The 22,421-nt window shown below is 38.7% G+C and overlaps 1 protein-coding gene across 3 annotated transcripts in view; it reads left to right on the forward strand.

Moving 5' to 3' along the window:
• tln2b (talin 2b) overlaps positions 1-22,421 on the forward strand; it is a 159,865-nt gene that overhangs the window by 52,734 nt on the left and 84,710 nt on the right. For all 3 annotated transcript variants that reach the window (XM_037542618.1, XM_017708330.2, XM_037542619.1), the window contains exons 3-7: positions 17,222-17,395; positions 18,989-19,086; positions 19,883-20,012; positions 21,004-21,156; positions 21,828-21,970. In XM_037542618.1, the coding sequence (XP_037398515.1) occupies positions 17,260-17,395; positions 18,989-19,086; positions 19,883-20,012; positions 21,004-21,156; positions 21,828-21,970 (660 nt within the window). In that variant the 5' untranslated portion in view covers positions 17,222-17,259. The remainder of the gene's footprint in view (positions 1-17,221; positions 17,396-18,988; positions 19,087-19,882; positions 20,013-21,003; positions 21,157-21,827; positions 21,971-22,421) is intronic.

Raw genomic sequence — 22,421 nt, forward strand, 5'->3', positions numbered from 1 at the left:
ACTCTGTGACAATAATGAGCCTGTCATAGCAGTAGTTGTTAGAAGCAAGTACACAAGATATCCTTTTGAGTTTGGCAATTGGTGTTCGACTTTATTTCATGCAAATCTGTTTGGATTGAAGCCCTGTTTGACTTGCCTGCCCCTACATGTCGTGCAATAACAAAAGTTTGTGGTTGACGGTTTTAAATGTCAGTCAAATGGCCTTTTCCTGTTAGATGGTTCTCAAATCTTACTCGGTCTGGTTTATGAGACTGTATTAATTTGAATAGAATTTCTACACTAATAAGCTGTTCAAAGTGCCAAGTGGATATTATTTGACAAGTGTGTATATATAAATATATTCTATCTTATATATATATATAATCATATTCTAATCTGGGGAAAAAGCAGTAGCAGCTGGCCTAAATTGAGAGCTGTTAGTCTGAGGAAAACAATGGTAACATCCTGGGAAACTATCTTTCTTAGAGGGGAACATATGTAGACTGCACAAGTCATAAGACTTCCTCTGTGATAAAGATGTCTCAATTGATGCCACAGCTAGGCCTCTTGGTCACTTACCAGACGAGTCCCAAACACATCAGTCTCAGAGCAAGACTGCCTTATTCGTTGTTGCCATGCGTAGTCTACATTTGTTTGTAATATCTAGTATAAATGTATGCAAAATGATATAGAGAATGGGGAAATTTGAGTTAAATGCTAAGATGCACATAGCCTAAACAATGCAGAAGACATTGTTTTGTTTTTGTGTGCAGGTGAAATAACATTTTGTTTATTTGTGCTTGCAAATTGATTTGCCCAACTTTGAAAGAGTCATTAAAAACAATTTATTCATAAAAAAAACATGACCGTGCATCATTTAGAAAAGCAGTGAGATAAGGTGGTAAGTGCCTCAGACTAGAGAGGTGGGACAGACAGTCGCTGCACCCACTTCAGCGTCCACCTGTCAGTGCTCTGCTTCTCTAGATTACTGATCACCAACCCCACCCAGTTCTCACACCTGTTTCAGTTTCCTGGCCATCAATGTACCTACTGAAAGGCTCAGTTGGCCATGCGGCTTTGTAAGGTATTGTTTGCCACTCTGGGCTGTAAATCAGAGCCATGATTTGCTATTGTTTGCTCTTTGGTTTTTGTGGGGTTTGCCCTTATTTTTGTTTTTGTCTTGTCCTTTGTTTGCTTTGTTACTAAACATATTTTTTATTAAACATTGGTTACACTTACTGGTTGCTAAGTTTTTCTCTTAAAATTGAGGAGAGACTCAATATGATGCATAACTTTGGTTTGGGTTGGTGACCTTAATAAAGGTTCAGAATCCTCAGACCGTTGACGTACTTTCAGAAAAACCATTTTTAGCTAATTTTTGTCCACTATACTTGGGGAAAAATACACTGTATAATGTGTTTATGATGTGATTTTTCCTTTGCTCCAGGCATTGTGGTGATTAAGATATCTGCTCCCATTACAGGTGTGTGTTCTTAAGAATGTGTTATTCATTGTAGATGTGATGTTTGTTATAATTTAGAGAAATAATCTTTATTTTAAGCCTTGCAGTGCTTGGTTTTTATCATATACTAGTCTTTGAACACACGCATTTGTACTTGTTTCTTAAAATGAAATCTAAGGGTGTAATGATAAAAAAAGGTATTTTAAGTAAAGATAATAATATTGGAATCATTATGACATTGACAAACATTTCTACAGTTTTATATATATATTATGTACAGGCTACTGTGTTAAAATATCTGCTTTTTTATTCTATAAAAAGAATATTATATTTTACTGCATTTGTAAGTACTGAGAAAATTGTACATAAATGTTTACTTAGCAACATTGGTATGTGCATAAAATGTTTTGTACATCAGCACTGGCCCACAATTCCCATATCGGTGCATTCCTAAGTTTAAAGGGAACCTGTTGTGCTCATTTTCAGTGTTAATTTATTTTTGGGGTCTATTAGAATGGATTTACATGGTTCAGTGTTCAGAAAACACATTTTTTCTCTTATACTACACATCTCTATTCACCCTGGCTGAAATGCTCTGTCAGAACTCCTGTGTCTTTAAGCCCCACCTCCTGATGCCCTACCACTCCTATATGTTATGCCCCTCTCTTGCAGTCTGCATACAGACCCTTCTCTTTTGAGCAGATGTAAACACCAGTGTGGCTATCTTTGCAATGGCATTGGTTTTGCCATATTTGAGCCAAAATCCAATTCTAAAAGTCAAGTCAGCTTCTTCTCCACATGGCTACAAAACTGAACAACCTCTTCCTGGCATTCAGTATTTACTGTGCTTTGTGTGAGGGCAAGCCAAGCTTGCTGGTATCTGGACAATAAGGATTGTGTTACAAGATTGCATCATCTTGTAACAAAGGAAAAGTGCTGGAATTCCAGCAAGGCGTTTTTTATTCAGCTGAGAAAAGTGATATCTGCTGGCGTGTACTTTGAACTTTGTAGACTTTTTACATGCATAAAAAGGCTATACAACACACAAAAGGAAAGGGAAAACTGGATAAGCAAAATAGGTCCCCCTAAAATCACATTGCCACTGTTGATGTCCATCTCATCTGAGGGTCTCTCATTTGCAGTCTTTTTTGGAAGCCACTGTCACTGTTCAAAACCGGGTGCCTTGGTGCAACTATTATTGTTCTAGCATTCATAACTCAGTTTTACTGTATTAAAGATAACTGTAAGTACATGCTGTTGTGTTATCTTTTGTTTTGCATATGATAGTATATTTCTGATCCAGATCCACCTTTATAGTACAGAACTGGAGCTCTGTAGACATTTTTAACAGATACAATATAGAAAATCGGATTAAATTTTGGCCTCAAAATCAAAAATCATATCGGACCTGGCAGTTATATTGTTTACAGATGTAATATGTATCATTACATCCTTAATGAAAACCTTTCTGATGGAAACATGTTTAAATCAGCTGTACAATCATTTGAAAGCCTCCAGACTGACAACCTGTTCATTTAGTAGCATATACTAATTTGATATGTCCTTGAAGAGTTTGTGCATCTCCATTTTTCTCTCTTCCTCACTTTGCTACAGATGTGTAGTGGCTCTTTACAAGTTGTATTTCTGTATATTCTTGCTTCAGCAGTACTGCACGCTTATGCGCAGCTCTGTCTGGACGGCGAGACACAAAGTGGACTGCTGGCTGCTCTTGAGCTAATGCTGGCTGAGCAGCTCATTTATGCAGAGAGGAGACTGAGTGATGCCTCATTGGTCAGCACAGCCTTCCAGTCCAGTGTATAGGCTCTCTAAATAGAGATGGGTTTTTACCACCTTTTCTGTTCCAGTGCAGATACTGATGGCAGTCTTTAAAATGTTTAGTTGAAGAACTTGTTGTAAGATGGCCATCTTAAAGTGTGTAGTGGTTCCACACATCCAACATAGTAGCAACTCCCACACGTGCTTTGGAGAATTGCTGGCTACTCTTTGTTCTTGTGTTCACATTAAGCTACATTTATAATCATAACGGTATCAGCAGATATTTGCTTAAAAAACATTTCAGCATCAAATGGATATTTACATTTCATCAGTATTTCAAACTGATATTTAATGATGAATTTATTGTACTCTGGAAGAGCCAGAACAGGATCATCAATGGGTGCATGCCCACTAGGGGGCCTCTGAGAGCAGTAATCAGAAAATCTAAACAACTGTATTGACTCGTGGTGTCCGTTTGCTGCCTTGTTACAGTTACACTTTCCACTATTACCTCAGTCGAGCTTTTCAGTTATTGTCCCTTTGAATATTTTTTTAGTTTGAAGCTCTAGACATTCAAAACATGTGTCTGAGTAGATGTAAAAGTCAGAGCAGAGTAGAGGATTCCCATTTCTAAAACCAAATGTCACCCAAGTAAAAAAAAAAAAAAAACTAGTTACATGATCCTTGTCATCGGTGAGCTGTAATCAGAGGTAAGATATAATTGAAAAAAAAAATAAAATCTTTTTCCACACCCATCATGGCAGTATGCTTTAGCTGGGGTGCTTTAGCCAGGATGCTAGCTAGGTTTGGGTTTGTCAACCTGTGTGTGTGTAATCTGTCTCGGTTGGAAAATACACATCTTATAATGGTGATGTGCCCAACATTATGGTTAGTGTACTGCCATCATGGTGCTGCATAGGCCTTGTGTTGCGTCCTGTGATATCATAAAAAATGCACTGACTACCCAAAAAACATAGCAGTAACTTGATGGTCTGAGCCCAGAAAGAGCAGAAAGTTCAGGCAACACTGGGACTGCTGTGTTAAATATTATAAATGTTTATGTATCAGAATTGATAAATATGTACACAATAAATATAGGATATCAGGAATGGCCCACTATGTTGGTATAACCCTAACTGTGCTTCGAATTACTCTTTTTTCCTTTTCTGCTGGTATTGGCCTCATACCAGTATGGAGTACTGATTCACTGCCAACTCTTTATACCCCTTTTTAAGGGGGAATGCCACAAAATTTTTCAAATGTTCCACACGATTCAGTCTTAGAGATTGCTGAAACCAGGGTTACACCAATATATTTTATTTACAATCCAAATGAAAGTGAATGTACATCTTCAAATTTTTTCTTTGTGTTGCTGCTTTGACTGTATTGTTAACAGTACATTTTAGATCAAAAGCTCTCAAAATGCATTAAAACTATGCCTCAAGCATCAGGCAATGTATGCATTTTATGTAGTAGAGACTTTTGAGAGAGCTTTTTAAAGGCACTATAAATACATTAGACGTATGCTTCCGTGTTTTACATCAAACCACTCTGAATGACTATATTTACATGTTATTTATTGAATTATATACAGGTTTTTAAAAAATTGTTTATACAAATTGTTATATCCCTTTAAATTGACTAAAGAGAGGTATCTGTTTTTATTTTCGGCATATGTCTGTTTATTTTCTACATATCTCTCCATGTTTGCTATAGATGGGTTAGTTGCCTACGCCTAAGCTTTATTATTGTGCTTAGGTGCTGTGAGTTTGTGGGCTACTGTTCCAGATGAACCTGATCTTTAAACAGGCACAGCACATTTCCAAGGTCTCTCTGTTTGCTTATTAAACCATCAGCCTCTGCCTGAACATCCTGTAGATGAGCAGTCTCTAGTCTCACATTTTCCTTCTAATCACAGTAAGCTTAAATTTCATCTTGTAACAGGCGAATGTGGGCTGAAGCCATGATTAGAGTGATCTATAACTGCGCTGTTCCATTCGCGGCCTGTAATAAAATAGATGGCTGATCATTTCATCGTAAGTTCATTGCATAAATCAAACTAAGCTCTTTATTGTGGATGTATTTATGAAGGGTGATTAATGCTAGCCAAGCAGCAAGCTGTTCTTAGAGACACCTGATTTAAAGCTTTTCAATTAAAGCTGCAAATACTCAAATTGATGTCCCAGTGGCCATTAAATGTGGAAATAACTGTTTGGAGCTGGAGAAGTGGGGAGATGAACACCCTTTATGGCCTTTGCTATAATATGTTGGCTTACCTAGACCTGTGAGCTAAACTAACCTATACCTGTACCATATCATACCCCATAACCCAAGCCAATACTTTTTATTAAAAAAAAAAACACATTAAAAATTAAAAGGTTTTGAGGCTATATTTGCAGGATTTAGTAGAATCTTACATTGTCTTATACTGCAGTCGAGTATAATATATGACTGTAAACAGGTCATGTTTAGCCAAAGGGATAAATGGATTGATGCTATTCTTACAGGGATGAATAAAATAGACCTCGTATAAACCATAGAAGAACTAATGAACATGCATGTTAAATGGGAAGACTGCTATTCGAGAAGTAGACTATGTGAGTAAGATGACCAGATAAGTGGCCTAAGAGCAGGAAATTGCATGGATGAGTACTGTAATGAGCTGCTTTGCTCCTGTTTATGCGGATGCAGCTCAGCGGTGGCACCGGTAAGCCTCCGCTCAGTTATTCTTATTAATATTTCGGACTTATATGATCTCCGTCAGAGCCTGTCGATAGCTGAGTGGGATTTGTCAACAGTTACTTGTAGAAGAAGCCAGTAGCAGCTTAACTGGTGGAAATGGTGTGGAAAATAAAAGTAACTGTGGTACATACTAATGCACTATCAGTCTTTCTGTCTTTTGTTTCTCTCTCTTCCTCTCCTTCTTCTTTCTCAGATCTCTTTAGTTCTCTCTTGCTTTATAATTCTCTGAGAACTGAAGCTAGATTAATTCTCTTAGTCTCCTTGTGACTCTATTTAATTTGCATATGATTACATGACGATTATTATGTAAAATTATGTGGCGGCTCTGGCTTATTAAATATATTTGAGATTCATGTGCAACCCAGGAGGTATTTACGTACTCTAAAGATTAGCACTTCGGTGTACACCATGACCCTTTTCTTGTTTGAAATCATATTAAGGCTTATTAAAGTCTTATGTGTATGTGGGTAGAATGTTAATCCAAGTGTTAGTCTGATTCCTTCCTCGTTTTTCACAACTCACTAAGTCTGTGACAGACACTCTTGAGGGACCCTTTGATACCTGATGCGTGATGCATATATAAACAAATGAAGTGACAGCACTAATGTTTTTAGTGGAAGAGATTGCCTGGTAGAAGAAGCTTGCTACTGAATGTGCTGACTGTATTTGTCTGAAAGAAATGTGGGCCAATAATTAGTAATGAACCCTGATATCAGAATTATATTGGTATCGGCATAAAATTACTGACACTGGACAGATATTGGTTAATGTCTTTTATTGTACTGTAAGACTGCAAAATGTTTAGGTGATGCTGGGCTAGCCTACCGTGCTAAGATGTCTGCATTTTATAACTGCATTTATTCCTGCATTTTAACCCAATACTAGTAAGTGTTAAAATTCCCTTGTCTCAATTTCTCCATTATACAAATGTTTTGTATCTGACAATATGTACATATCAGAGATCAACATTCATGTTGCAAACAATGAATGAAAGCATGTATCACTACGAAAAATACATCTTGCATGTGGCTACTAGCTTCCATTCATTGATAGCAACATTAGCATGTAATGTGCGAGTATGTTTGTATAGTACACTGTACAGCTGACATTCATACAGCATCTCTCTCCATCTTAAAGGCGAGTTTCCTCAGTTTTTGAAAATGTATTCATAATTAAATAGATATATATAAATAAAGATATAAATAAAGAATTGTTCACTATAGTGGTGATAGTGGTTATAGCGTAGTGAGTAACATCTCTGCCTTCTATGCTGTAGACTGGGGTTCAATCCCCACCATGGCAAACACCCTACACTATACCAATAAGAGTCCTTGGGCAAGACTCCAAACACTACCTTCTCCTACCTGTGTAAAAATAATCAAATTGTAAGTCGTCTTGGATATGAGTGTCTGCCAAATGTCCTAAAATGTAAAATGTAGTAACCAGCTGTCTGAACCATCTAATGGCCCTAAAAGCTACATCTCAGAAAGTTATGTGAAATAGATAAAGGTGTGTTGCCAGATTCATGAGATGCTGTTTAATGAAAGTTGTGAGATACATAGATTATGGTCTTAATATCATTTTTAAAAGATAAGGGACATGCAGAGCATTACAAGGCTAAATAAAACCCATCTAGTGTCTTTTTTACATTACAAACAAAAAAAAGAGGTGTAGGTTCACTGGTCATTGTAGATAGTAAATAATATTAGTATGTTTATGTAGTCGATGTCACACCTCCTGGTTCTTATCCCAAAAGAAATCAGAGAAGGTGAGTTTCTCTACAACACACCATCTCACATCTCATATAGTTACAAAAAGAGAATATGTGAAAAGAAAATGAAAACCGAAAGCAGTGTTTTTAACTCCACTCTAACCTATATTTAAATAAAGCCAATGCAATGACAAGATATTGCTGCTGTCGGAACAAAACCTCGTATCTCCATTTTTTTCAGTTTTTGACATACTTAGAAAATACCTGTTGTTCTTTACATTGTATGTAAATTTCATGATGAATGGACCAAAAGAAATGACTCAATTACTTGGAGAAAAGTTTGGTTCCACTGACTTATATTAAAAGTAAAGTAGGTTTTTTTCCTTTTCCTGTAAAGTTATAATTTTGGATATGCGAGGTTTTGTTCCAACAGCAGCGATATGTAATATTAAACCTTATCCACTTCAGTATGGTTTGTAAAAAAATTTTGATAATGATGATGCAACACGTACCAAATATGTAGGAACATTGTGAAATGGAACAGGTGAAACAGGTGATGCAATTGTGGGTATAAAAGAAGCATCCCTGTCCCAACATTTTTGAAATGGAGCTTTCTACATCTCAATGACTAGATTGTGCAGAAAGAGATAAATTGGTGAAATTCTCTTTTAATGTTGCAGAACATTTCACTGGCTGAAACGGAGTCAGAATACTTCTGTGGATACATAGGCAATTTCACAGGAATTAAATAGAGAATGAGTACCATCACTTCACTCTCTGTCAAAAGTTTATTGTTGTACAGAACACAAGCCACCAAACTGCAAGACTGCAGGATCACGCGGGCAAAGCAGGATCAGGCTTCTGCTGCAGAGCTGATTTGACAGTTCCAGATTGGTGTTTTACAGCCGCCCTGCAGTCATCAATGCCGGGTCTCTCTCTGAGCTCGCAGCTGTACAGCCGTGTTTATAGATCACAGCTGGACATCCTGGGGTTCATCCTCCAATGTTGCTCCAAATTCTTATGCTGGTTCAGAGTGAAAGACTTCTGGAATCGTGCTCCATGTGGTCAGACTTTCATACCAACCAGGGCATGAGAAAGTGGTGAAAAAGCAAATACACTTGATACACTTGAAGTTGTACTTTATTCTGAAATCTGATGGCTGGGAGTTTATTCTAAGATGTTGATGAAAAGGAGTTGATCTGAACATCTGGTTTTAGTGGCTCTGTAGTACCACCGAAAGGAAAGCACTGGACTCACAAACGAAATTTTAAAGAGTAACAACGGATCAATGGACATGGGCACACAAATAGACACTAGTGGCTAGACATTAAATTGGTTCTTGCTCTCTTTGGTGTTTCAGGAGAAATGTGAAGGTTTCTGTAGTGTATTTCAGGGGTGAGTTGAGATGGAGGCAATTGCAACCCCCCACCTATTCTGTTTTTGGAAACAAAACTGAAAAAATGAGAATTTCTGCAGTAAGTGACCTCCTATAGACAGCCAACCAATAAAAAACCAACATGCAGTGTCTTAATAAGGTGGTGGGCAACAATAATCCACCAGACCAGCATCATGCCTTGATGTAGATTCTGAAAGTCTCTGAAACTGTACTGAAGAATGGAACACCATTCTTTCGAGAGATATTTCCTCAGTTGATGTTTTGACAGTGGTGGCACGTCAGTCCAGAATCTCCTATAGGTATTCAGCTGGCTGAAATCTGATGGCACAGTTTTGAAACTCAAACCATTCGGTGACCACTCGTACCATATGGATGGAGGCATGGTCATCCTTGAAAAGTCCACTCCCTTTAAAATAAACATTTTTCATCATACTGTATGTAACATGGAACGATTAGGAGGCGGATGCATATGCGGAGAAAAGTAAGATTTATTTGGGGCAAATCCAGGGTTGTGGTCATAACAGTCTGGGTTCATCGAGCCAACACAGAGAAATGGAGGGGCAGATATAATGAAATAAACACAGAATACAGAAATCCAAACACTTCAAACAAATCAAACACTTAAAAAAACACTTTAAACCATATAATACATCCAACACATACAGCACAAACATATCCATCACAGACCAGGGCAAACACGGGGCTTATATATCAGAGGGATGATGAGGGACAGGTGGGAAACAGGTGGAAACAATCTGAAACAGAGTAGCGAAACAAGGGGGCAGGACATCAAAGAATCAAAACAAAGGGGCATGTGGACAACCAGAAAGTAAACAGAAAAGCACATGGAGGAGTGGGAGGCGCCAGTCGTGACATGAACAGAATGAGGACGAAACACAGGTTGGGAGGGAGGACAAGGAGGCACAACACAAAACGATGCCGAACGAGGGATGACAGAAGGCACGACAGGACGAGGAACACAAGAAAGGACCACGCGAAACACAGGGGAACAGGAACCAAAACGGACACAGGCACAGAAACGGACAAACAAACACACTGGGACAGAAACAGAAGGCAAGACAAGAACAGAAACTACAACAAGAATGGGAATGGGCACAGACACAACAGAAGGGAACAAAACACCAGGGACAGAGGAGGGCAAAAACACAGGAAAAGGCAAAACAGGTGACACAGCAGACACAGACAGAACATGAGACCCACAGGGAGCAGACACAGGAGGAACAGGAGGCCTATAGGGAACAGACACAGGAGAAAAGAAGGCCCACAGGGAGCAGACACAGGAGAAACAGGAGGCCTATCGGGAACAGACACAGGAGAAAAGAAGGCCCACAGGGAGCAGACACGGAAGAAACAGGAGGCCTATGGGGAACAGCAGACACAGGCAAGGGCTGGATGGGCAGGAACAAAGGAAACAGGTGGAAACAATCAGGGGCGGAGTAGGGAAACAAGGGGGCAGGACATCAAAGAATCGAAACAAAGGGGCACGTGGACAACCAGAACGTAAAGAGAAAAGCACATGGAGGAGTGGGAGGAGCCAGTCGTGACACTATAAAGGTGATCAGTCAGAATAACTCTGTATAGATTTGCAGAGACCTGTCCTTTTACAAGGACAAGTAGAATGAAACCATGTCAGCAAAATGCCCTCACAGCGTGTTCAAACCACTGGACCTCCTCACAGTAGGGGTCAAGCATTCAGGCCTGAGCTATTCTACGAGTGTACACCACACATGCACTCACTCACTTATTGAGAATATGATTAAAGATCTGACCATATCACATTTTCCACCTCTCTGTAGACCAGTGCCTAAGATTTTTGCACCACTAAACTCTCGAATGTGAATTTGTTTTTGTAATGAATGGTTTATACACTGAAATCCTACAATGATATAGTTGCTTTTCTGTTTTTCTTTACATACCAACTAATGCACAAGATCCACAGCTGTTAAATGTGCATGTTCAACCCTATTTACTGATGTCTTTCCCATAGATCTAAATCCAGATGTCACTTTAGTCACTGTTCCTATTGAAACACTAGCCAGTTGGGCAGTTTCTGGAGCTCCATGTCCTGATAACAAACCCTTGTTCAAAGTTACGTAGATCTGTTCCTCATTTTTATACGCAGAGCATGGCAGGATTTTAAGTGCTTAATTGTATCATGCATGTATCATGTCTGGAAGCATCTTCACTTATGTTTCTCACTCATTTATTCAGGTCTCAGTCTGTGTCTGTCTGAGAGTCTCTCTGCCTGTTTCAGTATTGGTTTAACAAGCCCTCGTCAACGTGACCTCATGATTACTCCTCTGGCAATCTCCAGCGCCATCTCAAGGGCTGTTCCATTACTTTATTATCTGAAGTAAAGTGTGTTAGATGACCACTCAGTGGGGTGAGGGATCGAGCAAACACTATTGTTGACTTTAGCAGCAGTTCTTGCCCTGAAAACATTTTGACCTGACAGATTTCCCTTTTCAAACCCAAAAATAATGGCCAAGAAACTAAAGTACTGATACACTTCTTTAAAAAATGCTTAACATTTCAAAACAATAACATTCAATTTGCTGGGCTTTAGGTTACGAACTACTCCGTCTCTTATACATGGCCACTGATTTATCTTCATCGCTTTCCACTGCTGGCTGGCTAGTTAGCCTGCTAAAAGCTACACGGCTAACAACAACAAAAGTAAAGGCATCACACCACAGTTCTACTTCTTCCGCAGTTCTGTTTGGCAGTTTTATGCACGTTATGTTCAAACGTTTCAGTAACGTTTCGCATCACAACATGCGCATGGCTAGCCACTTAGCTCATTGAGGCTAGCCTACTGAGGATGAGTGTGTTCCGAATAATCTGTTTCTCACTGCCTCTTTCTCTCCTTCTGCCGCAAGTGACCGCTTGTGCAGTATAGGTGTTAGATGGGTGTGTCCACACCCGAGTGCTGAGTAGAAGTGGGTGAGGGTGTGTTGCAGTATTGAAACAGAGCCTCTGTATTCTGTGCAGCTTGTCGCACTACCTGGTTTGAAGTGACTCTCAGAAAGGACGGAGCATTCTGTGCTCTCTCATCGTGCACACATGCACATGTACTTCATAAGGAGGCTCCAGGGCTGTGCCCTCTGCTATTGTTATTGCTGCGAATCACCTCACAGCAATCCCTTCCAGATGGCCCCTGCTTTTCCCCAGCCCAATTGAATTGTCCATGTTTATGGCTTTAGCCTCACAGAGCAAGTCTTCATATGTTGTTATGCCCATCCTAAAACCTCCCCTTAATGGTTTTTCAGCAAGATATAACGGCATAACTTAATATTTCTTCTGCAGTGGAAGGAGTCTTTTTACCCTGGTTAAGCAGCGTGCCCTAGAGAGCCACTTTAATGCGTATCTTTGAAAGCAGAGATGTTTTTTTGTGTGTGTGATGTCATGGATTTGGTGTCTATCTCAGGCACAGCAGAGGCATATTAGCTGCTGCTGTTCATTTGTCCTCAGCAGCTGGGACAAAAAGAGCAGCTAATTTAATGCTCACATGAGGAGAAACATCTAAACAGGGTTTGTGGAGTAACTGTTATATAAAAAACAGGGAACCATATTCTGTTACAGTAAAAAAGACAGTAATCAGATTACAGGCACATTATAAAAATAGGATAATTTGTAGCAAGATTACATTCAAACCACAAACTTGATATCTTTCATAAAATTTCTGGTTTTCATGACCAATATGCCACGTAAAGCATGTAGGTTTGAAGAGTTTTTTTTCTGGGGAAGAAGCGGAGGGAGAAGAGACTTGCTACCAGGAGAGGTTTCTGAAGACCCCCCATAAGCAGGAGTTTGGGTACTTGGGTTATTCAGCCAATCTATAGAGTTTTCAGTGTTATTTTGATTGACAAAACTGAGATCTATAGCATTTTCCCAAAGATATATTTGAATCAGTCATTTTCCCTGGATAACAATCTCTGGACATTTTGTTCGTTTTTATTATCATTTGTTGCGACATAAAATTCTACACTGTGTATAGCAATTTTAATCTCAGTGTACCAGAATTAAAGTCACTTTAAAAATTTACAAATTTCTCAGCTTTATGTTTGAAAACCGTCCATGTATTGCTCCACTTAGATTTAGACGTTTTGATAAATCACTCACTGTGTGTGAGGCCGAATACTTGTAATCTGTCTAATTCTGTTTATAAATCTACAATTCTGTTTCATAAAACAGTACAGTGGTTGCATTTGCCATGTGTTATGTCAAATTCTTGTTGACAAGTTATTTTAATGTGTTTTCCTCTTGTGTTTATCTAATTAAATGAGTTTAAAAGGACAAGTAATCTAAAAGTAATGGAAAGTAATCAGATTACATTGCTTTAATATTCCGAACCTTTGAATTAGGTTGCAATTGCATTTTTACAAGTAATCAGTAATCTGTACACATTTATTTTAACCCAGGATTGTAAACACAGGTCAGCCTGAACCACTTGTATGTTATACTGTGTTAAATGTATTCAGTAGAAGCCAAGAGCTGCTGTCGACATTTGACATTTGAAAGACAAATGCTGTTGCTTTCCAGTTTCAATTTTATATGAATAACAATGATTTCATGGTCGATGTATTTGCTAGCATTGGCATCAGCGTAGTTGTTAATTGTCATCCGGATAATTAAAGTAATAATTGATATTTTTGTAGATAACAGTAACGCAGTGTCAGGAACCACATACGTTCATTTGAGTTTACTTAACAACTCTCCATTTGAGGCAAGTGTGTGATGACTATGATGATATGATGGATGGCTATATATATATTATTTTACACCCCATACGGCAAATGAAGTCATCTTTAGTTTTGTACTGGAGCTACACGACAAGCAACAGACACTTATGTAAACCAGTCAGCATTGTGCAAGCTGCATGCTTAAATCACCACACACTTGCCTCAAATGTCGAGTTGAGTAATCTCAAGCAAACTTACTTATGTGGTTTCTGACACTGTATTACTGTTATCTACAAAATGTGCACAACAGTTAGGCTTCAAGCTATTTTTGGCTATGCAGCATGTCCACTTTTATAGACAATATCTTGCATAAGCGCATAATCAAGTCTGTGTGACAACTGGAAGTGGTTTGAGGCAAGAATGCGATGATAACAGGTGATGTAAAAGCTTTAAAATGTTTTATTTTCTAGTATCTCATTTTATTTAGTTTATCTCATGATGTCTCTTTAAATGATTAGACTTTCAACTTCAAAACATGCTAGTAGTACACTGCAGGAAGACAGTGTAGGTAGGCAGCTGGAAGGAATGTCTCTGGCCTGTCTGAACGTATTGTGGGAGGCAGAGAAGTTGTCACACACGTTGGGCTTAAGGGGAAGGGCAGCGTGTGTCTAGGGGTGGTGGGGGATTAGAACACCAGAGGGAACATCCCGCGCTCCTGTTTTAACTCTCTCATCTTTCACACAGCAGACATCAGGGTTCAGCTGTGTGTGGCAGTGTCTGTCTGCCAGGGTGTGAGGTTTTGTCAGGGGTGTTGATTCTGAACTTCACATCTGGCATATAATGGCTCTGCAGGACCCCTGTAGGTCTGAGTTAGAGTAAAGGCATCATACGGACACATCACCTCTTCTTCATACTGTGTGTATTTAATAGGGAGTCACCAATACAGCAGTTCTAGACCAAAGCTGTCTGATTTTTTTTTTTATTCTCATATCTGTCAACACTGATACATAAATGTTATAAATAGTAGAAATTGAGATGCATTACAGAGAAAGGTCAAATTTATTTGCAGAGGGTTACAAATGCAGTGAAATAAATAAAATACACACTTTATACTATAAACATATACTATATCACTGTTCCCATCTCCAAAATGATAACTTTACAGGAGACGAAAAATATATATTTTTAATACAAGTCTGTAACGCTGGGGAATGAGGAGGTGGACGCATGTGCAGAGACAAGCAAATTTTATTTTGGGCAAATCCAGGGTCATGGTCAAGACAGTCCAGGTTCAGGTATCCAATACAGAGAGCAGGAGGGACAGACATAATGAAAAAGAAACACAGGATAAACAGAGTACGAAGGCTGGAGGAACGAACAACGAACAAAACAATTCAGACCATATATCAAACATACAAACAATCAAACATCAAACATGAATCATATCAAACAAATACCAGCACTAGACTAAGGAAAACACAGGGCTTAAATACAAGAGGGCTAACGAGGTTTCACAAGACACAGGTGGAAACAATCAAGGGCGGAGACAAGAAACAAGGGGCAGAACCGGTAGGAAACCAAACAAAGAAGCACATGGCCAGGACTAAAAGGTAAACAAAAAGCACATGGGGGAGTGGGAGGAGCCAAGCGTGACAATGTAACAACACTTTTTCCCAGTTCATTTTGGACCATTTCTTTTGGTCCAATTATCATGAAATTTACATACAAAGTGAAGTAAAACAGGCATTTTTAAATTATGTCAAAACTGAAAAATGGAGATATGAGGTTGTTCCGACAGCAGCACTTTATATTATACATTGTATATTCAGAAAAACATTTTTTTATTTTAATTGCTGTTACATTTCAAGTCATTTTGGATGAGCTCCATCACAAAACATTCACACAGTATAAGGACAACTGATGAAAAAATATTAAAAACCAGGGCTGTTAAATGATTTAATTAGATAATACATACACTACAGTTCAAATTTTTGGAATAACATCATATTAATAACTATTATGCAATAAGTTATACGTTATGATATGTTATGCAAGAGACATCATGGATGGTTAATTCATAATTAAAAGTATTTTGGGAACAACTAGAAGTTATGGTTAAAAAAATAGGAAATGTTATAAATATGTTATAACAATGTATAACGTGAAAATGTATTTTATAGGGAAATTACTATGAACCGCTGTTTGATCGGCAAAAATGTGCTGCTAGTTTTCGAATATGAGGAATTTTGGATATTAATTTTATTGTAAATTCCCTCTCAATTCTGTAAAGCTTTATCAATTGTTATTGAATCATTTACAGCTCCATCATCAATTCTTCTTTTACAGCTCCCTACATATGGTTTGAAGCCCATGAAATATTAGCACCATATCATTTTATACGTGATTCCAAACTTTTGAATGATGGTTTATATATTTTGTCCTGACAAGGTATGAAAACAACTGTGTGTGTGTGTGTGTGTGTGTATGTGTGTAGAGACAGCAGGAGATGGCACTGAATGGATACAATCAGCCATTGGGGTGGTCCATGCACTAATCCATTGTCAGAGAAGATTATTCGCCTCTCTCCTCCTCTATCAAATCACCTCCAGTCCTAGTGGAACGTGTCAGATAGATATTACTCACTTCAAACAGAGCATTATGTTACACTGAGCTGTTTTATCCAGCCACTCTTTGTGCCTCACATGTTTCAGGAAACAGTTGTAGAGACTGGATTTCATACCTTTAACTATAAGAGTGAACTTTAAGGATGACTATAGCAGTTTGGCCGTATTCAGTCTGTAGAGCCTTTGGAAGCCTTGCTGATCAGCAGTTCAATATTGTCTCTGCACCACTGATTGAGTAATATAACTATGAGTAAGAATTGTACCTTTGGAATAACCCTAATGTCTGCCTTTTGAAGGCATTTCTGAGTAAGACCGGTGCTGGAAAATGTTGCTTTTTCCTTAAAGGTTCCATTACTTTTGGAATTCCAAAGGATTTGTGATCTTATGCTAAAGACCTCATTGGAAATTGAGTGTTTTTTTTTTCTTCTTTTTTTTCCTTTTCTTACCCTTTAAAGGGCACCAGTGAAAATATTGCAGGAAGCGCAAAGTAGAAGAAAGAAACGGATACAGAAAGCTTTAACAAAGCTCTGCTTGGATTCTCTTATCTTACTGGCACTGCAGACAAACTGCCATAATCCGAGCAGGAGTTCAACTAAATATCTGCTCTCCTGGTTTGTTCACATAGATCTTACTGCTGATGGGTTTTGCAGTAATGTTGTTTGTGTTTATATTTCTTCAGGTAAAATGAATCATGGTCATTACCACTGTTCTTTCAAGATGGCAACTATTCATATATGGATGGTTTTGTTTGTTCTTTTACTTTGTTCATTCTGTTTGGCATTATTTCTATGTGTTCTCTGAATAGTTTGGTCTGTTTTATCTGTACAGGTGTTGCTGTGGGTGCTCCTGTTCGAACAGAGGTCAAGATGGTGGCCCTGTCGCTGAAGATATGTGTCCGGCAGTGCAATGTAGTGAAGACCATGCAGTTTGAGCCCTCCACCCCAGTGTATGATGCCTGCCGCATCATCAGAGAGAGGGTTCCTGAAGCACAGACCGGACAAGGTACGACTTTACAATGGGAATATGTTGGGGCTGCACATTATATCATTTATTATTTGTTATTGCAACATTGGCCTATAAAATACTGATAGCACGGAAGGCTGAAATATGCAAATGAGCCCTGTAATAAAAAAAAAAAAAGTTTATTGGGTCCTAAGACCATTCTAACCAATCACCAGTATTCCTAATGAATGTTCTATGGGTGTTTTGATGAAGGCAGTTTTAGGATCCAATAAATGTAAACTTTTATGGCTCAAAATAATGTAGTCCATTGTTTAAGCATATCACATATTTGATAATATGGTTTTCATATGTCACAAGGCATATGTAGTGTAGTGTACTCCACCAGAATCACATACTTAAACTTGGGGTGAGGACAATATGATTATATTTATAGCTACTCTGAGACACGACAACACATTACACAGTACAGTGTACCCACCACCAGTACTTTTATCCATGTTGCAGCATTTATTAATTATTATTTATCCATATTACAGCTCTGTAATGTTTTAGCTGTTGTGAAACACAAGCTTCTTTATTCTAAGCCCACTGTTTAACAACAAATGTGTATAAATCAAGCCTTTGTACAGACACTAGGCCAATTGAAGAATACAGAGTGTCAAAAATGATCTTCCCACTATTTATGTGCTATATTTAAATATGACTTTCACCCATTTTTATAATTAACATTCAGAATACACTTATAGGAAGGTGTTCATCAGCAGTATAGGTATACATATATATTCTAATTTTAATTAGTTAATTTAATTGTTAAAACAAGCAAAACGAGTTTTTTTAAAGGGGCTGTGGGTTGTAGATATTTGTCTCTCAGGTTGGAGCAGCAGGGCTGATAGGCAGCACAAGGCTGCTCTTTAATTCTGGCTCAAAGTGAACTTGATGGATGAGAAGGCAGAACTCTAGCAGAGGAGATAAAAATCTGTGTCACCACCACACTCCTCTCTCTCTCTCTCTCTCTCTCTCTCTCTCTCTCTCTCTCTCTCTCTCTCTCTCTTTCTCTCTCTCTCCACTGCAGTCATCAAAGTGTCTGAAAGTCAAACACTGGGGGCTCAGTGTTTATTGAGGTTTGCTGAGTGCATGGCTGTGGGCAGTAATGTTGTCTCTGCAGGAGGTGTCGTTTAGGCTGAGGCTGCAGCCTCTCTACTCTGTGTACACTCATTAGACTCCAGGCCAGATTTACACCACCCTGTGCTGCATGGCCAATCTGATTGCCTCCTTGAGCCACAATGAATTGGATTCTCTTCATGAATGTCAGTTACATTCACAGAGGGGTGTCATCAGCCTGAGTAACTAATAATGTGTTGTTTTGCTTTGAGAGCTACTTTTATTTCATTAGTTTTGTCAATGAAATGTCCAAAACTGTTTAATAATAGTCACCCACGCATCCAGTTGTTGTTTGGTAAATAGGAAAGCAGGAGCATACATGAACATGTAGATGAAGAGACCTTGAGTGTATTACAAAGGGGTTAGAGAAATAAATAAATAATAAATCAATAAATAAATAGTTGGCTGGTTTTAATTCCAATGTATGAGGTCTCCCACTGTGACTAACTTTTTCATCTTTCTCTGTTCCAGCCTCAGATTATGGTCTGTTCTTGTCAGATGATGACCCCAGGAAAGGAATCTGGTTAGAGTCTGGACGTACACTTGATTACTACATGCTCCGGAATGGGGTAACAGCACTAACAGTGTTTAGCATATGAACATTTAGTACATCTGCTCAAACATTTTTCTAGTTTACCTTTTCTTTGGGCACTGATAAAAATCCCTCAGTACTCACTTTCAAATTTGTTCATAAAATGAGCATGTTCAGATTTACACATAGATCAAGCTCACCTCTTTTTGGAGTGTGTCTTAATTTGACAGTAAATATTTTGACTGTAAAAGGTGGTTTTGCAGTTAAATTGTCATTTGTTTTCAATAACATCACAATATCAGTACATCAGTAAATGGAGAAATGCTTCAATGCCCAATCATGGCCGATTTAGCAGTCCTAGAAGACATGAATGCTATACTTGTATGTAAAAGGCAGCTTTTTTCATGGAGGACAGCCAATGGCTCATGAACCTGCTGTGTTCTTTCATTTTATTGATTCACACCTCCATGGATTAGCACATTTTTCATGTAAAGTATAAGTATGTGATTAATTATATGTGTTGATTAAGTATAATTGGAGCTGGTCATTTGTAAATTATTTAAATTCCTCAGTAAGTGACTGGTTAGGTGCTCGTTTCTGTGCAGCAAAAGCTGATTCATTAGTTGCAGTCAGTTGTTTCAGTGTTGTACAACAGTTTTATTCATCAGGAACAGTTTCTGCATCATTCCAGCATCTGAACTCTGCACTTTTCTGTCATTTCCACACAACTGTAATGAATAGAGGCCAGTGTCTCAAGAGCGCTTGTATAAACCTATAGATTAGTTTGTCCTGGTTGAGTTTGTCAGTGTTCGCTCTCTGTTTCACTTTTACAGGATGTTTTAGAGTACAAGAAGAAGCAGAGGCCACAGAAGATTAAAATGCTCGATGGGGCCATTAAGACCATCATGGTAGATGACTCCAAAACAGTGGGAGAGCTGCTGGTCACCATCTGCAGTAGAATAGGTGAGTGGTCCTCACTCCCACTGTTCCCACTGCATTTCTTCCTTCCTTACCATGCAGCCTCCTGTTATTCATTTGAATTCTTTGTGTGCTCTGAATGTATTTCTGCATGCTGAGAGCAGAGAACTGAAGCCTCTGCTTCTTTGATGGAGCGTTCTCATGAAATTCTAGTGTTGCCAGGTGTGAGTTTGGGAAGAAGAAAAACAGCTTGGCTTTCTTAATGCTCCATCACACCCTCCCCTCCTCTCTTGCCACTGTGCTGTTCCCGCAGCTATAGATTTCAATTATAGCAGAGGTGGGCTGGAATGAAGTGGTGTGTGTTTTGAGGAGATGGGGATAGGTGGGGTCTCTGGCAAATGTCTTTATCATTTGCCATTTGTTTGGAGGCTTTCTGTTTCAATTGAGATCACTTTGCCTCCCTGGCCTGCGCCTATATCTTGGGGCTTTATTGGCTCTGAAAGTGTAAAGGAATAGTTATGTGAAAAATTAAATGTACATGGATTTTTTTCCTTGCTCCAAATGTAGTCAATCAGTAAAGTATGGAAAAAATTAAAAGGTGTTAAAATGGCTACCGCTATTATTTTGGTAGTAAATGGGAATTCTGCATCCAACTGGATATGTATTACAGCAAAATATAACATTTATTTATATAGGATTAGAAGTATAGTAACTTCAATAAAATACAGGTATTTTAGCTTTGTCTTAAAATGATATGTAATAAGTACATAGTCAAATATCAACTTGAAATATTGGTTGTTCTAATCATCTGCCTAATGCTTAATTAAAGTGTGACAACTAAAGTATGAATGTAAAAAATGTAAAATTAGCCAAATGTTAGGAAATATTTTGCTGAACTGTTGCTTTAAGGGCTTATGGAAATGAGAAATGGAGAGAGAGAAAATGAGAGTGATAGAGATGTTAAAGAAAGAGTGAAGAAGGTAAAAGAAGCGTCTCTGTCTTTCTTCTATATAACTCCGCCTTGTCTCCCTCTCAGGAATAACAAACTATGAGGAGTACTCGTTGATCCAGGAGCAGGGCGAGGAGAGGAAGGAGGATGGCATGGGCACACTAAAGAAAGAGCGCACGCTGCTCCGAGACGAGAGGAAGATGGAGAAACTCAAAGCCAAGCTCCACACAGACGACGACTGTGAGTCTAACCTTTATTTGGCAGACGTTTCCCTCTCACAATCACTTGCGCGCACACACACACACACACACACACACACACACACACACACACACACACACACACACACACTCTGTATTAAAGACCTACCAAGTAATTCACATGTTCACATATTGCATCCATGTTTTTGGCATTGTAAATATAAAGAATGCGAAAGCAGTAACTTTCACTGTCAGCCCAACAGCTATATATAAAAAAGAAACGTATGTGGGAATGTGAGTGCTGCATGCCTACATGCCTATTTAACAACTCAAAATCCCAGGCTTATTAAGTACTAAGGCTTAGTATTCAGTAACTACATGGATTTCAGTGCAAACTGGCTGAGCTACTCTTCTAGAAGTGTGTAATAAAACTTTGGGCCTGCCGGTGTACCCTGGCCATTTAAGGGGTTAAAGTTGTAGCATCTACTGGGGGCTATCTAAGTGTTACCATGCTTTTTTTGTGTCTTAATAAATCTGAATTTCATCTACATCCGTTTACCTTAAATTCTTGAAGTTGCTGAATGTCATTCTTGAAATTAATGCTTTCTAGTGTGGTCATACAGTAAGGTTTACATTAAGCATTATTATAATCACAGCTTTAGGCAGTTATCAGTCACAGCTCACTGTAAGTGGGCACTCTGTTGTTTACAGTGAACTGGCTGGACCACAGTCGGACGTTCCGTGAGCAGGGAGTGGAGGAGAGTGAGACGCTGCTGCTCAGGAGAAAGTTTTTCTACTCTGACCAGAACGTGGACTCCCGTGACCCTGTCCAGCTCAACCTGCTTTATGTACAGGTCAGCTCACTGCTCTCTAGTTCAGGCTCAGAATGAGACTTGATGGATTTGAAGTTAGAACACTGAGCTGAGGAGATGGAAATCTGTCACCACTCCTCTCGCTTCCTGTGTCTCCTTCTCTTTCTCTCCTCTACTGTCTCCTTTATTCTTTTTTCTCCCTCCATTACATTCTCTCTCATGCTCTGTTCTCTCCCTCCCTCTCTCTCTCTCTCTCTCTCTCTCTCTCTCTCTCTCATCAGTGTATTAACTGATGACTGTCTTGTGCTGGGTCTGTCATGGTGTCTGTTTCTCTGTTCTAATGTTCTTAACCTTCACTTTGTTCAGACCTCTGACAGCATTGTTGGTATTTGCTGAGGTTCATGGGTGTAATATATAATTTCCTTGCCTTCAAACCTGAAATGCTTGAATAACCATGAAGCAATTAGTCTTCATGCAGGCTGGTTTATCAATT

This window comes from Pygocentrus nattereri, chromosome 11, assembly GCF_015220715.1.
Source record: "Pygocentrus nattereri isolate fPygNat1 chromosome 11, fPygNat1.pri, whole genome shotgun sequence".
Lineage (NCBI taxonomy): Eukaryota > Metazoa > Chordata > Actinopteri > Characiformes > Serrasalmidae > Pygocentrus > Pygocentrus nattereri.